Below are 16444 nucleotides of genomic sequence, written 5' to 3' on the forward strand. Positions count from 1 at the left end.
TAATCAAGCCATGCTCTTCCAGATGGTCATAAATCCTATCCCTCAGAATCCTTTCTAACACCTTGCAGATGACAGATGTGAGACTTACTGGTCTGTAATTGCTGAGGATTTCCCTATTTCCTTTCTTGAAGAGAGGAATTACATTTGCCTCTCTCCAGTCCTCAGGTACGACTCCAGTGGAGAGCGAGGATGCAAAGATTTTCGTAAGTGGCGAAGCAATTGCATTTCTCGTTTCCCAAAGCATCCAAGGACAAATCTGGTCCGGGCCTGGTGACTTGTCAATCTTAATGTTTGACAAAATTTTCAGCACATCAGCTTCCTTTATCTCTATCCATTCCAGCATGCTCACCTGCTCTTCAAAGGTTTCATTCACTACAAAGTTTGTTTCTTTCGTACAGACAGAAGCAGAAAACCCATTTAGGACTTCTCCTACCTCCTCAGACTCCACACACAAGTTCCCTATGCTATCCCTGATCAGCCCTACTCTTTCTCTGACCACTCTCTTATTCCTCACAAAAGTGTAAAATGCCTTTGTGTTCTCCCTAATCCGTTCTGCCAATCCTTTCTCGTGTCCCCTCCTGGCTCTCCTCAGACCATTTTTGAGCTCCTTCCTCGGCTGCCTGTAATCCTCCAGAGCTGAGCTTGACCCTAGCTACCTCCACCTTATGTAAGCTACCTTTTTCCTTTTGATGAGAAGCTCCACCGCTCTCGCCATCCAAGGTTCCTTTATCTTACCACTTCTTGCCTGTCTCAGGGGGACATATTTATTCATCACTTGCAACAACTGTTCCTTAAACAGTCTCCAAATGTCTATAGTACCTTTACCATGGAACAATTGCTCCCAATCCATGCTTCCTAACTCATGTCTAATCGCATCATAGTTTCCTCTTCCCCAATTAAATATCCTCCCATTTTGCCTAATCCTCTTCTTCGCCATAGCTATGTGGAATGTGAGGCACTTGTGGTCACTATCACCAAAATGTTCTCCCACCACAAGATCTGATACCTGCCCCGGCTTGTTTCCAAGCACCAAGTCTAGAATGGCCTCTCCCCTCATCGGCCTGTCAACGTACTGAGTTAGGAAACCCTCCTGAACACACCTTAAAAAATCAGCTCCATTCAAATCTTCTGCTCGAAGGAGGTTCCAATCATTATTGGGAAAGTTAAAGTCACCCCTTACAATAACCCTACTACGTCCACACTTTTCCAAAATCTGCCGACTTATGCTTTCTTCAACCTCCCTGCTGCTATTGGGGGGGCCTGTAGTAAACCTCTAACGAGGTGACTGCTCCCTTGCTGTTCCTAATTTCCACCCATACTGACTCGGTAGGCAGATCGTCCTTAACAATGGAAGCTTCTGTAGTTGTGATACCTTCTCTGATTAGTAGTGCTACACCCCCTCCTCTTTTTCCCCCTCCCTATTCTTTTTAAATGCTCTAAACCCTGGAACATCCAGCAACCATTCCTGCCCCTGAGAAACTCATGTCTCCGTTATGCCCATAACATCACAGCACCAGGTACTGATCCATGCTCTAAGTTCATCACTTTTATTCCTAATACTCCTAGCGTTAAAGCAATCACACTTTAACTGATCCCTTGGTTCCTTCCCAGGAAAATCCTTCCCACTAGCTGGTCTACCTCTTGCTATTGCCTCATCTGCATCAACTCTCACCTCCAGTATACAGCTCAGGTTCCCACCCCTCTGCCATACTAGTTTAAACCCTCTCGAACTACTCGAGCAAACCTTCCACCCAGGACATTGGTCCCTTCCAGTTCAGATGCAACCTGGTACAGGTTATTTCTTGTACAGGTCTTTCTTGCCAGGTGAGTGAAAAGTTCAAGTAAAAAGTGAGGTCTGCAGATGCTGGAGATCAGAGCTGAAAATGTGTTGCTGGTTAATTTTAATGAGTGAAAAATTCATCATGTATATGGTTCAGCTGTGGTCAGAAAAAGAATAGAAATATTAAATACTGATTTCAGAAGACAATATAGTCATTATTGTTTAGAGTCCACAAGAACACAAAAAATGGGAGATTATATAGAAAAATCATAGATCATTCGGCCCATCAAGCCTGCTTTATCATTCAGTGTGACCAGGGCTGCGATAAGGACTTCAATTCCATTTTCCTGCTCGCTCACCATATCTTCCAATCCTGCAAGTGACCAAAAATCTGTCTATCCTAAACTTAAATGTACTTAACAATAGAACATTTGCAACTCTTTGGATCCGAATTCCATCAAATCCATTCCAATCTTCTCTGCAGTTGTTTCTCTGTTCATCAGTGTCTAATTGAGAATGTTTGTTTCGATGGTCTTGAGTACTGATTGTATTTTTCCCAATTTTTCTAGAAGCAAATCCAGAACGATTTAACAGTCGATTTAGGAATAAGATGTTTTACGCAGGGGTAAGTGATACCAAATATAAAGTAGACAAATTTACTAGAAAGGCTCCACGATAAAACCTTTATGTTTATGACCAATTTTTTTTTACAATTTATTATCCCATGATCCCAATAAAGATACAAGTTAGGTGGATTGGCTTTGCTAAGTTGTCCGTAGTGTCCAGGGTTGTGCAGGCTAGGTGAGTTATCCATGGTAAATTTGGGGCTACGGGGAGGGGAGAGAGGAGGGGGCTAGGAGGTGGATCTGGGTAGGATGCTGTCCAGAGGATGAATGCGAACCCAATGGGCTAAATGGCTACTTTTCACGCTGGTGATTGTATGATTTACAAAGCCACAGAAATGAGTAACAGAGGATATAGAACATAGAACATAGAAGGATACAGCGCAGTACAGGCCCTTCGGCCCTCGATGTTGCGCCGACCGAATCCTACCTAACCTATACTAGCCCAATAACTTCCAAATGCCTATCCAATGCCCGCTTAAATGACCATAAAGAAGGAGAGTTCACCACTGATACGGGCAGGGCATTCCATGAACTCACAACCCGCTGTGTGAAGAATCTACCCCTAACATCTGTCCTATACCTACCACCCCTTAATTTAAAGCTATGTCCCCTAGTAACACCTGACTCCATTAGCGGTAAAAGGTTCTTAGTATCTACCCTATCTAAACCCCTAATCATCTTATACACTTCTATCAGATCTCCCCTAAACCTTCTCTTCTCCAATGAGAACAGCCCCAAGTGCCTCAGCCTTTCCTCATAAGATTTTCCTACCATTCCAGGCAACATCCTGGTAAACCTCCTCTGCACTCGTTCTAAAGCTTCCACATCCTTCCTATAGTATGGCGACCAAAACTGCACACAATACTCCAGATGAGGCCGCACCAGAGTCTTATACAACTGCAACATGACCTCAGGACTCCGGAACTCAATTCCTCTGCCAATAAAGCCCAGTACACCATATGCCTTCCTCACAGCACTATTTACCTGGGTGGCAACTTTCAGAGATCTGTGTACATGGACACCAAGATCCCTCTGCTCATCCACACTACCAAGTAGCCTACCATTAGCCCAGTAATCCATCATCTTGTTATTCCTACCAAAGTGAACGACTTCGCACTTAGCTACATTGAATTCCATTTGCCACATTTCCGCCCAGCTCTGCAACTTATCTATATCCCGCTGTAACCTACCACTTCCTTCCTCACTATCCACAACTCCACCGACTTTCGTGTCATCCGCAAACTTGCTTACCCAGCTTTCAAGTCCTTCCTCTAGATCATTTATAAAGATAACAAAAAGCAATGGTCCCAAAACAGATCCTTGTGGTACACCGCTAGTAACTGCGCTCCAAGATGAACATAATCCATCAACTACTACCCTCTGTCTCCTTCCAGCCAGCCAATTCCTAATCCAAACCTCTAATGTATCCTCAATGCCATACCTCCGAAGTTTTAGCATTAGCCTACCATGGGGAACCTTATCGAACGCCTTACTAAAATCCATATACACAACATCTACTGCTTTACCCTCATCCACTTCCTTGGTCACCTTCTCAAAGAACTCAATAAGGTTTGTGAGGCACGACCTGCCCTTCACAAAACCATGCTGGCTATCCCTGATCACGTTATTCCTACCCAGATGTTCATAAATCTTATCCCTTACCATTCTCTCTAAGACTTTGCCCACCACTGAAGTCAGACTCACTGGCCTATAGTTGCTAGGGCTATCCCTACTCCCTTTCTTGAACAATGGGACCACATTCGCTATCCTCCAGTCCTCTGGTACTATTCCCGTTGACAACGACGACATAAAAATCCAGGCCAATGGCTCTGCTATCTCCTCCCTAGCTTCCCATAGGATCCTGGGGTAAATGCCATCAGGCCCAGGAGACTTATCTATATTCATCCTTTCCAATATTCCCAAAACCTCTTCCCTGCATATTTCCAGGGCATCCATTCTAATTATTTGTGATTCCATATTCACATCAGCAACAGTGTCCTGTTCCTGAGTGAATACTGATGAAAAGTACTGATTTAATGTCTCTCCAATCTCCTCCGCCTCCACACACAACTTCCCACTACTATCCTTGACTGGACCGATACCTACCCTAGTCATCCTTTTATTCTTGACATACCTATAGAAAGCCTTTGGGTTTTCCCTAATCCTACCAGCTAAAGACTTTTCATGTCCCCTTCTCGCTTTTCTTAGCTCCCTCTTTAGCTCCTTCCTGGCTACCTTATAACTCTCAATCGCCCCTACTGAACCTTCACGCCTCATCTTTACATATGCCGCCTTCTTCCCTTTCACAAGGGACTCCAATTCCTTACTAAACCACGGCTGCCTCACAAGGCCCTTTACACCATGCCTGACTGGTACATACCTATCGAGGACACGCAGTAGCTGCTCCTTGAACACTCCCCACATCTCATTAGTGTTCTTCTCTTGAAGCCTGTTTTTCCAATCCACACATCCTAAGTCATGCCTCACTGCATCATAATTTCCCTGCCCCCAGCTATAGCTCTTGCCCTGCGGCACACGATTATCCCTCTCCATCACTAAAGTAAAAGTCACCGAGTTGTGGTCACTGTCCCCGAAGTGCTCACCTACCTCCAAGTCCAACACCTGGCCTGGTTCATTACCTAGAACCAAATCCAATATAGCCTCCCCTCTTGTTGGCCTGTCGACATATTGTGTCAGGAAACCCTCCTGCACACATTGTACAAACACCGACCCATCTAATGAACTCGAGCTATAGCTCTCCCAGTCAATATCTGGGAAGTTAAAGTCCCCCATAACAACCACCCTGCTACCTTCACTCTTTTCCTGAATCATCCTCGCAATATTATCCTCTACTTCTCTAGGACTATTAGGAGGCCTGTAGAAAACACCTAACAGGGTGACCTCACCTTTCCTATTTCTAACCTCAGCCCAAACTACCTCAGATGGCAAGTCCTCTTCCATCGTCCATTCCACTGCTGTGATACTGTCTTTGACAAGTAATGCCACGCCTCCCCCTTTTTTACCCCCATGTCTGATCCTACTAAAACATTTGAACCCTGGAACGTGCAACAGCCATTCTTGTCCCTGTTCTACCCACGTCTCTGTAATGGCCACAACATCGAAGTCCCAGGTACCAACCCACGCTGCAAGTTCACCTACCTTATTCCTTATACTTCTGGCATTGAAGTATACACACTTCAATCCACCTTTCTGGTTACAGGCACCCTCCTTAGAGATCGCTGCATTATTCCTAACCTCCCTACACTCAAGGTCCTGTACCCTAAAGCTACAGTCCTGGTTCCCATGCCCCCGCGGAGTTAGTTTAAACCCTCCCAAAGAGCACTAGCAAACCTCCCCCCAAGGATACTGGTGCCCCTCAGGTTCAAGTGTAGACCATCCTTTTTATAGAGGTCCCACCTTCCCCAGAAAGGACCCCAGTTATCCAGAAACCGGAATCCCTCCCTCCTGCACCATCCCTGTAGCCACGCATTTAACTGCTCTCTCTCCCTGTTCCTCTTTGAAAGTACTTCATTACTGTTTGCTATGGGCAGTCTTTAGTGTATTTTTTCTGCATTCCACTAATGACTACATTTCAAATATTTGCAAATGGCTGTACAACACTGGGAAATCCTGAGATCATGAAAGATCCTAAAAGTTTGAACCTTGCTTCCTTTCCTTTCTTTCTCTTCTTTCCTTTCTTCTTGGAGTGTGTTACTGGTACAGGTTATTTCAGTCCCTTTAGAATCTGCATGTTAAAATGTTCTATTTCATGGCCAAGAACACCCAGATCCTTCCCTGCTGCACTTTTATGGAATCTCTGTCCATTTAAATATTAATCTGTCTTTTCATTCTTCCTACCAAAGTGCATGACTTCACTTTTCCAACATTAAACTCCATTTGCCATGTTTTCCCATTCTCACAAACTGTTTATATCCCCTTGCATATTCCTTATCTCCTTATTACAATGTGTCCATCTGCCGATTTTTATAGAATCAGCAAATGTCAAAACATTACAATCTGCTCCCTCCTCCAAGTCATTAATATAGATAATAACAAATTGAGGACCTACGACTAAGTCATAGAATCATACAACACACAAACATACCCTTCAGTCCAACTTGCCTGTGTTTGGCACATATCCCTCTAAAACTTTCCTACCTGTACCTGCATCTACCATTTCCTCTGACAGTTCAATCCATGTATGAACAACCCTGTTTGAAAAAATTGCCTCTCAGGTCCCTTTTAAATCATTCTCCTCTCACCTCAAAAATATGCCCGCTTGTTTTGAACTCACCCACCATTGGGAAAGACTTTTGCTATTCACTTTATCTGTGCCACTCATGATTTTCTAAACCTCTGTAAAGTCATCCATCAAACTCCGATGCTTCAGTGAAAAACTCCCAGCCTATCTAGCCTCTCCTTACAACTCAAACCCTCCGGTCTCGGCAACATCCTAGTAAATTTTTTCTGAGCCTTCTCAAATTTAATAATGTCCTTCCTGTAGCAGGACTACCAGAACAGTACACAGTACTCCGAAAGTGGCCTCGCCAACGTCCTCTACCTCCTCAGCATGATATCCCAACTCCTATACTCAAACACCTAAGCAATGAAGGCAAGCATGATAAATGCCTTCTTAACCAGCTTGTGATGCAACTTTCAAGGAACAATGTACCTGAACCCCTAGGTCTCTCTGTTCAACAATACTACCCGGGGCCCTACCCTTGTTGGTTTTTATCAAAATGCAATACCTCACATTTATCCAAACTAAACTCCATCTGGCATTCCTCAGCCCATTGGCCCAATTGATCAAGATCTAACCTTCTTCACTGTTGACTATACCACCAATTTTGATGTTATCCGCAGACTTAGTAATCATGCCTCCTAAATTCTCATCCAAATTGTTTATACCAATGATGACAGCAACACTGATCCCTGCAAAACACAGCTGGTCGCACGCCTCCAGTCCAAAAAAGAACCCTGCACCAGTACCTTCTGTCTCTTACAGACAAGTCAATTTTGTATCCTGTTGGCAAGCTCTCTCTGAAGTCATGTGATCAAACGTTACTAATCTACCTTTACTATCATTAGAGGCTTTACTTAAGTCCATGTAGAAGCATCTACCGCTCTGCCCTCCTTAGTCCTTTTGGAAACATCCTCAAAAATTCAATCAAGTTTCTGAGACTCAGTTTGCCACCACAAAGCCATGTTGACTATCCCTAATCAGTCCTTGCCTCTCCAAATGCATGTAAATCCTACCTCTCAGAATGTCTTCCGACAACTTATCCACCACTGATGTCAGACTCAAGTCTATAGATGCCAAACTTCTCCTAACAGCAGCCTTTCTTAAACAAAGGCACAACATTAGCCACCCTCCAATCCTCCGGCACCTCACCCATGGCTATAGATGACACAAATATCTTTGTTAGAGGTCCCATGATCCTTGTGGCACCATGCTAATTATGTCTTTCTATCTCAAAAGAAACCCATTAATCCAGACTTTCTGTTTTCTGTGTTAATCAATCTTCATTCTATGTGAATGCTGTGAGCTCTGATCTTGTCAATAAACTTTTATGTGACACCTTATTCACTGCCTTCTGGAAATCCAAATACACCACATTTAATGGTCTCCCTTTTATCACCTGTGTGTTATACCCTCAAAGAACTCTAGCAAATTTGCCAAGCATGATTTCCCTTGCACAAAGCCATGTTGACTGTTTGATTGAGTTAAGCTTTTCTGATTGTCTAACTGTTTCTTACATACTAATGGATTCTAGCATTTTCCTAATGACAGATGTTAGACTAACAGGCCTATAATTTCCTGCATTTTGTTTCCCTCTCTTGTTGAACACAAGTGTAAGTTAGCAGTTTTCCAAACCACTGGACCCCTAATGGATCCAGTGAGTTTGGAATGTTTTGATCAAAGTCTCCACTATTTCTGCAGCCATTTCATTTAAAATCGTTGGATGTAGGACATCAGGTCCTATGTAATTACCCTTATTTAAATTGAGCACACTGCTTTGAGACCCAAGTTACTCTCTCTGAAACTGAATTTGAAATTCTACCATGCTGTAATCACTATCCTCTAGAGGATCTTTCATTGCAAGATCTCTTATTACTCCTACTTACACTAGATCTAAAATAACCTGTTCCTGCATACGTACTACAATGTACTACTCTTAAGAAACAATTCATGATGCACTGTAGAAATTCATCTTCCATGTTATCTATGTTAATCTGAGTTGTCCAGTCAATATGCATATTAAAATCACTCATGCTAATTATAGCGCTCTTCTTACATACCTCCATTATTATCTGGTTTATACTTTATCCTACAGTAAAACAAATTTTCAGGGGTCTGTAGACAATTCATACCTATGAGTTTTTCCCCTTGCTGTTCCACCCAACTGATCCCACCTCATGATCTATATCACTGCTCAACATTGTACTGATACCTTTCTTTTCTACTCATGCTTTTCCACCTCCTTTCCTTTCTACGTATTCTTCCAGAAAGTTGAGTATCCTTGACTGTTGAGTTCACAGTTTTGCTCACCCTGCAACCACATCTTTGTAATAGCTATCAAGATATTCATTTATTTCTATTTGTGCCGTCAACTCATCTATATTGTTACAAATATTGATGCATTCAGATAAAAAAACCTTAGGCTTTTGCTTTTTGCCATTGCTATTTATTAAGGTTCTAATTTCTTCTGCTTATATTTTCTGCCCCTCCCTCTCAAATTTTGATCATTCTTACCCTGCACCTCTCATCTCTCATTTCTTCTTGTTATTTAAAATTTACTCTACCCTCTTGTATCTGGCTCAGGTAGTAACGGAGATTATTATCTTTGTAGTTCTGCTTTTTAATTTAGCACCAAACTGCTTGTAATCCCTCAGCAGACCTCTCTCCTAGTCCTAACTACATCATTGGTACCTACGTGGACCAGGATGACTGGATCTTTCCCTTCCCACTCCCAAGTTTCTCTCCAACCCAGAAGAGATGTCCTGAACCTTGGTAGGTAGGTAGCACTGCCTTCAGGATGCTGTATTTTGCTGAAGAGACCAGTAACTATTCCCATTAATGTACTATCTCCTATTCCTGCTACATTTTGCTTTACAGCCCCCACTAGTATAGTGCCTTGACGACAGTGCTGTATTCAGTTCATATGTCATCCCTGGAGATTGTGCTCCCATCTACTTCAGGAAGAAGAATCTCATACCTATTGGACAAGAGCAATGGCTGAGGTTCCTCCAGAGTTAAATTCTGGATTCCTATACCTGCCTTAGTTACATCCTCCATATACTAAATTTTATGTATGTGATCTAAGGGATGTGACTGCCTCATGAAGCACAGTGTCCAGGCACCCCTCTCTGTCTCTCCCTGTTGTGTCAGTACCTGCAGCTCGGATTCCAGTTCATCAACTGAGTTGACATTCCTCCAACAGCCAATACTTGATGCAGCTCAGATCACTGTAGGTTACAAACATCCACCAGCTCCCACATACTATACTTGCAACACATAGGCACAACCATCTCTATTCTATTCACACAATTAATTTGGATGTTTGATTACTTTATAAGTGAATTTCTTAACTTCACCCTTTTGGCTGTAATAGTGTCCCTGATTTAAGCCACTTGGTCAATCAAAAGAGACTTGGGTTAAGTACCCACCCAACAGCAACCTATTTTCTGTAATGTCATACTTCAGCTCTGACCAGGAGAAGTAGGTTGAAAGGGCTTGATGCAGCTGTTTTTATCTCCTGCGACTACCCTTCTCCTGCAGGTCTGCTATACCAGTCTGCTTCACAGTGATGCTGACTGGCTACACCGTTCACTATAGTCCATTCACTTTCCTCATTCAAACCATTAATATACATTGTAAATCATTGCAACCACTATTTACAGGTTGCCATCCTGAAAATGTCCCTTTATCTGTCTCCTATTAGTTAGTCAATCCTCTATCCATATTAATGGTCTCCACTGCCATGGTCTCTTATCATCTTATGTAGCCTAGTGTTTAGAACCTTATCAAACACTTTCTGAAAATCTAATTATATTGCATCCAGTGCTTCCCTGTTAATTATCCTGCTTTTGCCATCTCAAAAAATTTCAGTAAACTTATCAGATATAATTTCCCCTTCGTGAAGCCATGCTGACTTTGCTTGATCATATTATGTATATCTAAATGCTCTGCTATTATGTCCTTTAGAATAGTCTAACATTTTCCTAATAACAGACATTAAGTTAACTGGCCTGTAGTACCTGTTTTTTTGTCTCCTTCTCTATTTAAGTAAAGGTATTACATTGTAAGTTTTCTAATTCTCTGGGAACTTTTCTAAGGATCTAAAGATTTTTGGAAAGGTACTACTATTGCATCCAGTATTTCTGTAGCTTCTTCATTTAATATCCTAGGATGCATCCCAACAGGTCCGGGACTTAACAGCTTTTAGTTTTCCTATCATTTTATTTCTAGTGATAGTTATTGTATTTATTTCTTCTGCTCTTTTTGCCTGTTGAATATTTAATATAATTGGAAAACTATTGGTGTCTTCTACTGTGAAGACTGATGCAAGTATGTGTTCAGCTACTATGCCATTTCCTAGTTCCCCATTATTATTTCTCCAGACTCATTCTCTAAGGGTTCTATATTAACTTTGACCTCTCGTTGCCTTTTTATATATTTAAACAAGTTCTTTCTGTCCATCTTGACATCATTTGTAAGTATACCATCATAGCTTATCTTCTCCCTCTTTATCAATTTGTTGGTGATCTTTTGTTGTTTTTTAATCCTCTGGCTTACCACAGGTATTTGCCACATTGTATATTTTCTCTTCTTTCAATATGGTTGGTTTATCCCCTTCCTAGAATCATTTTTCCTCACTAGGATACATCTTCATTGTGCGCCATGACCTTTTTTTTCCTGAAATATCTACCATTTTTTCAGAACTGTCTTTGCTGCTAAACCTCTTCTCCAGTCCGCTCCAGCCTGCTCTGCCCTAATTTCTTTTTAATACCCCTATTTGTACTTATCACAATTGTTTCCAAACAAAGTTTCTCACTCTCAAACTGAATAATAAATTCTATCATGTTATAGTCACTGGTTCTGAGGGGATCTTTTATTCTGACATGTGTATACATCATCAGAATAATGAGAGTTCCGGTTGAATCCACCAAATATTGTTATAGGAGATTGTTCCAAATGCACTTTGAATTCTTCTTCATAGCTACCTCTGCCAATCGGATTGCCCCAACCTACATAAGGATTAAAGTCACCCATGAGTATTGTGCTTTTTTTCTTTACATTCCCTCATTATCTTTTGAATTATTCTCTGTCCTTTATACAATTTATGTTGGGGAGCCTGTAGATTACTAAAATCTGTGACTTCTTTCTTTTTTATTTCTCACGTCCACCTAATCCAAGATTATTTCTTCCTTATTCCATCCCATACTAACAATGTTGTTCACTGCCCTTTCCTTCCTCTCTGTCCTTTTGAAAAGTCACATACCCGTGAGTACTTAGTTTCCATCCTCTCAGTCTACTTCACTGGGCTGCTGATCTATTGCACACTCATCTCTGTCTGCTTCACAATGTTGGTTGTTACTCCCATCTCCAGTTTCTTCTTTAAAATTCCTGAAGGTGCTGACTGTTGTTGAGGCTTCCATGTTGCAGTATGGGCCCCTGGAATATCACGCTGGTCCATTTGACTCAGTATTGCATCAGGTCCATTGGATCCAGATCTCAGCACAATTAATTCTCACATTCATTCACAGGTTCTGAACATCTGTCACAAGGTCTGCATTTGTTTCCATCCTTAGTTCCTGAGAAAATCATTAAACACCAATCTTCACATAGGTGTGGAGCTGGAGTCAGACTTGGATAAAAACAGCAGCTTTCCCTCCGTACTGGATACTTGCAACAATCCAAGAGCTTCCAACTCCCTTTTACTGAACACGTAGAATAACAAAGACTTTGCCAGCAGTTTGTAAGAGCAGTCTAATTAGTCCCACTCCATCTCTCTTTCCTCCTATCCATGCAAATGTTTCTCTTTAAGTATTTACTTCATTCCCTTTTGAAAGCTACTATTGAATTTGTACCTATTATCCTAATAACCAGTGCATTTCCAATCCAAATTATTTATCTTCATATAGTCATAGCGTTGTCCAGAACATAAAGACGCTCTTCAGTTCATTGTATCCATACCAGCTTACATGCACCTACCTATTCTAATCCCATTTTCCAACACTTAGCCTGTGGCCTTGTACACGTAGCTTTTCAAGTGTTCATCAAATTACTTATTATATTTTGTGATAATTTCCACCTCTATCCATCTATTAGGTAGTGAGTTCCATTTACCCACTACCCTGTGCTATTCGCCAATGTCCATGATGGAATTTAAACACAGATACTCTAGAACTATGGAAAAAATCAAGCTTCCAGTTCAGAAGGTCTGGTTTAACTGTCACTTCAAAATAATAGTCATTTTTGCCTCAGCGTTGTGCAACAGCTTTGGTATAGGAAGTAGGAGACTTTCAAACAGGAGGCTCTGGTCATTTAGGGTGTAACCCTCTGTTCCAGAGTCGATCACTTGCAATGCACAGGTTCTGGCTGTTCTGAGAAAAATAGAGAAGGGACATTGTACTCCTTCCCAGGATGTACTTTGCTTGTTAACGTTTGTGATGTTTTCTTTCAGGCAGCTTTTTCCGACTTTCTGCAGAGAAGCTCTCGAGATTTATCCAAACATGTTAGAGTGGTGGTAAGTTTTATCTCATACAGTCAGATATTCAGCTGTAAACAAACACATTATGGAGTGTAGAAATTACTAATTAGGAAAACTGTAATCAATTCTTTTAAGGTGATATCTCTGCTTTTCAATTTTATCTCTTAAGAAATGGACCCCATGAGATTGATTTGGTTTTGGTTTTATGGCCTCATTTATCTGAATTGGAACTTTGAGTGATCTCACACTGCTGCCTCATAGCACCAGGACCCAGGTTCGATTCAAACCTTGAGTGACTGTCTCCACCAATCGTGAAGTTTGCATGGGTTTCCATGTCTGCATGGGTTTCTGCTGCGTGCTGCGGTTTCTCCCACAATCCAAAGATGTGCAGGTTAGGTGGATTGGCCATGCTAATAAAAAAAAATGCACCGTAGTGTCTAGGGATGTGGAGGTTAGGTTGGTTGTCCATGGTTAAAAACCCCATGCAACATTAAAGGGATTTGAGTTTGGCAGTTGTAGAGCTGGGATTCTGTTCAGAGGCTGATAGAGACTCAATAGGCCAAGCAACCCCTTTCTGCATATAGGGATTCTATAATTCTACTCACATCCTGGCCATGAGTCTTAAATTCAGGTGTCATACTTAAAAAACTGTACCACTGGAGACACTGCTGCGCTTTTCCAGCAATGCATATTCAACTCTGATCTCCAGCATCTGCAGACCTCACTTTCTCCACTGGAGACAGTCTACTGAACCAAGCTGAGAATGGTGTTGTACCAAGCTGCATAGGTAGGGACCTGGAGACAGCTTTCAACAAAGTAGTGTGGGTAAGAGGACAAATTTGGGGAGACATAATAAATTAAACAGCAGAGACAAAACAAAAGAGAAAAAAAATATGCAAAATGATAAATGACTGTGACAGGAAGAGTAGACAATACAAAATTAAAAGTAAATGAATGGATAATGTTCCAGGTTTTTAAAATATTAAAAGAGGACACTTTTAAAGACGCTAAAACTGAATGCACTTAGTATTCAAAATAAATTGGATGAACTAATAGCACAAATAGAAATAAAGAAATACGCTATAATCTGATAGTCATTACAGAGACAGTTTCAGGATGACATAGATTGGGATCTGAATATTGAAGGAAGTAGGACATTTAGGAAGGATAGAAAGTTAGGAAAAGATGGACAGTCAGCTCTTTTAATTAATGATGGTATTAGCAGAATACAGAGGGATGATCTAAATTCAGGAAACCAAGATGTGGAAGCTGTTTGGATAGAGATGAAAAATTATAAAGGCAAAATGTCACTTATGCTGAAAGTAAGCAGATGATAGTGTGGAGTATGTGGGAGAGTAGTGGGAGCTTGTTAGAAAGAGCTGAAAATGTGTTGCTGGAAAAGCGCAGCAGGTCAGGCAGCATCCAAGGAACAGGAGATTCGACGTTTCGGGCATAAGCCCTTCTTCAGGATTCCTGAAGAAGGGCTTATGCCCGAAACGTCAAATCTCCTGTTCCTTGGATGCTGCCTGACCTGCTGCGCTTTTCCAGCAACACATTTTCAGCTCTCATCTCCAGCATCTGCAGACCTCACTTTCTCCTCGAAGCTTGTTAGAAAGATACAACAATAATGATAGGGTATTGTGTGTTGAGAGAAGCTGAATTTCCTATTCAATTTTTAATTTTTTTTCGTATTTTACATAATTAATGTTTAAAGTCAGGAGCTAGGGCCTAAACAATGGTATATAAATTATCCACTGTTGAATGACTGCAGTTACTTAATTAAGGGCCTTAGTTTGAGATGTAATTGCTGCTCAGCTAACTCTTTAGTTTTAAAATATGCAAATATAACATCCGAATCTAGAGTTTGACTTAAACACAGTGCAGGGAGTTTGGTGAGTTCAAGGAATTAAGTGAGGAAGAATAGTAGATACTCTGTTGCCTTTTCCTTTTAAACTTTTTCATCCTGTGTAGGATTTGGTGTTTACTCTTATTCACCCATAACTATCCAATTTATAGAAACAGGAGAAGGAGCTGACGGGTGAGTAATTTTACTTTCTACTCTCTATTCTTTAGTTTATAGTATATAGTTGAAAAGTAAGCTTAAAGTATAGCAAGGCAGCTTGGCCATGTTGTTTGCCCTTATTGTGGCATGTATAGAGTCATAAACATTTCAAATGGCTTAGAAGAGCACCTGTGCAGGAAATGTCACAAGTTTCAGAAATCAAGTTTCAGAGCTTGAGCAGCAACTTGAATTACAATGTGCATCACAAGGCAGAGGAAGTCATGACTAACCCTTTTAGAGAGTGGAACATTGTAGGTTGGGGCATGAGGCAGAGAGAAAATAGGTGATCGCAGAGCAGTCAGGCAGGTAGTGCTGGGTTCTGCATTACCTGCCTGAAATGATTTAGCTTGCTAATTAGATTTCCATTCTAATGCTATCCACAAGAGGTGGAACCAGGAGAATATATTCGAGAGTAGTACTAGGGTGCAGAGAATACTGGAAGAGAAAGATAGCACGAGAATAGTTAATAACGAGTTAATAACGAGCATTGGGCTAAGGGAGAAATGAAAGCATTCAAAGTCAGCATTACTATGCACGTATTTGAATGAATGTGGTATATTAAATAATGTAGGTGACACCTTTGTCATCACGAAATGCAACAAATTAGAAGAAATCCATAAACACAAATAATATCCTTACCGGTATAAACTTCACCAAAGAGAAAGAGAACAACAACAGACTTTCCTTCCTTGACGTCACAGAAGACTGAAAAGCCAATGGAGAGCTACAGACCAGCGTCTACAGGAAAGTCACACACGGACCAGATACTCAACTACAGGAGCAATCATCCCAACACCCACTAACTGAGCTACAGCAGTACATATATAAACAAGCCACAACACACTACAGCACCCAGTAACTACATGAAGCCTAGGGGAAACACCCACACAATGTATTTAGGAACAACAGGTACCTGATAAGCACACACTGCCGATTCCTGCATAACAGACCTAAACAGGAAGACACAACACGCCCAGAGGCCCTAGCCACCCTACCATACATCAAAGACATCTCTGAGATGATGACCAGAATACTCCGATGCCTAGGCATCATGGTAGCCCACAAACCTCCCATCAGACTGAAACAGCTCCTGATAAATTTAAAAGACCCTGTACCAACAACCAGCAGAATGAACGTCATATACAAAATACCCTACAAGGACTGCAACAAATATAACATTGGACAAACGGGCAGGAAACTAGCTACCAGGATACAGGAGCACCAAGCTAGCCACCAAAAGACATGACCAACTATTCACTGG

General features: G+C 41.4%; 1 protein-coding gene across 1 annotated transcript in view; it reads left to right on the forward strand.

The window, feature by feature from the left end:
- The window catches only part of dgki (diacylglycerol kinase, iota), a 197505-nt gene that overhangs the window by 106489 nt on the left and 74572 nt on the right, over positions 1 to 16444 (forward strand). The window contains exons 15-16 of the mRNA XM_060839555.1: positions 2350 to 2405; positions 13095 to 13157. Coding sequence (XP_060695538.1) covers positions 2350 to 2405; positions 13095 to 13157 — 119 coding nt within the window. The remainder of the gene's footprint in view (positions 1 to 2349; positions 2406 to 13094; positions 13158 to 16444) is intronic.

Source organism: Hemiscyllium ocellatum, chromosome 19 (assembly GCF_020745735.1).
Source record: "Hemiscyllium ocellatum isolate sHemOce1 chromosome 19, sHemOce1.pat.X.cur, whole genome shotgun sequence".
NCBI lineage: Eukaryota > Metazoa > Chordata > Chondrichthyes > Orectolobiformes > Hemiscylliidae > Hemiscyllium > Hemiscyllium ocellatum.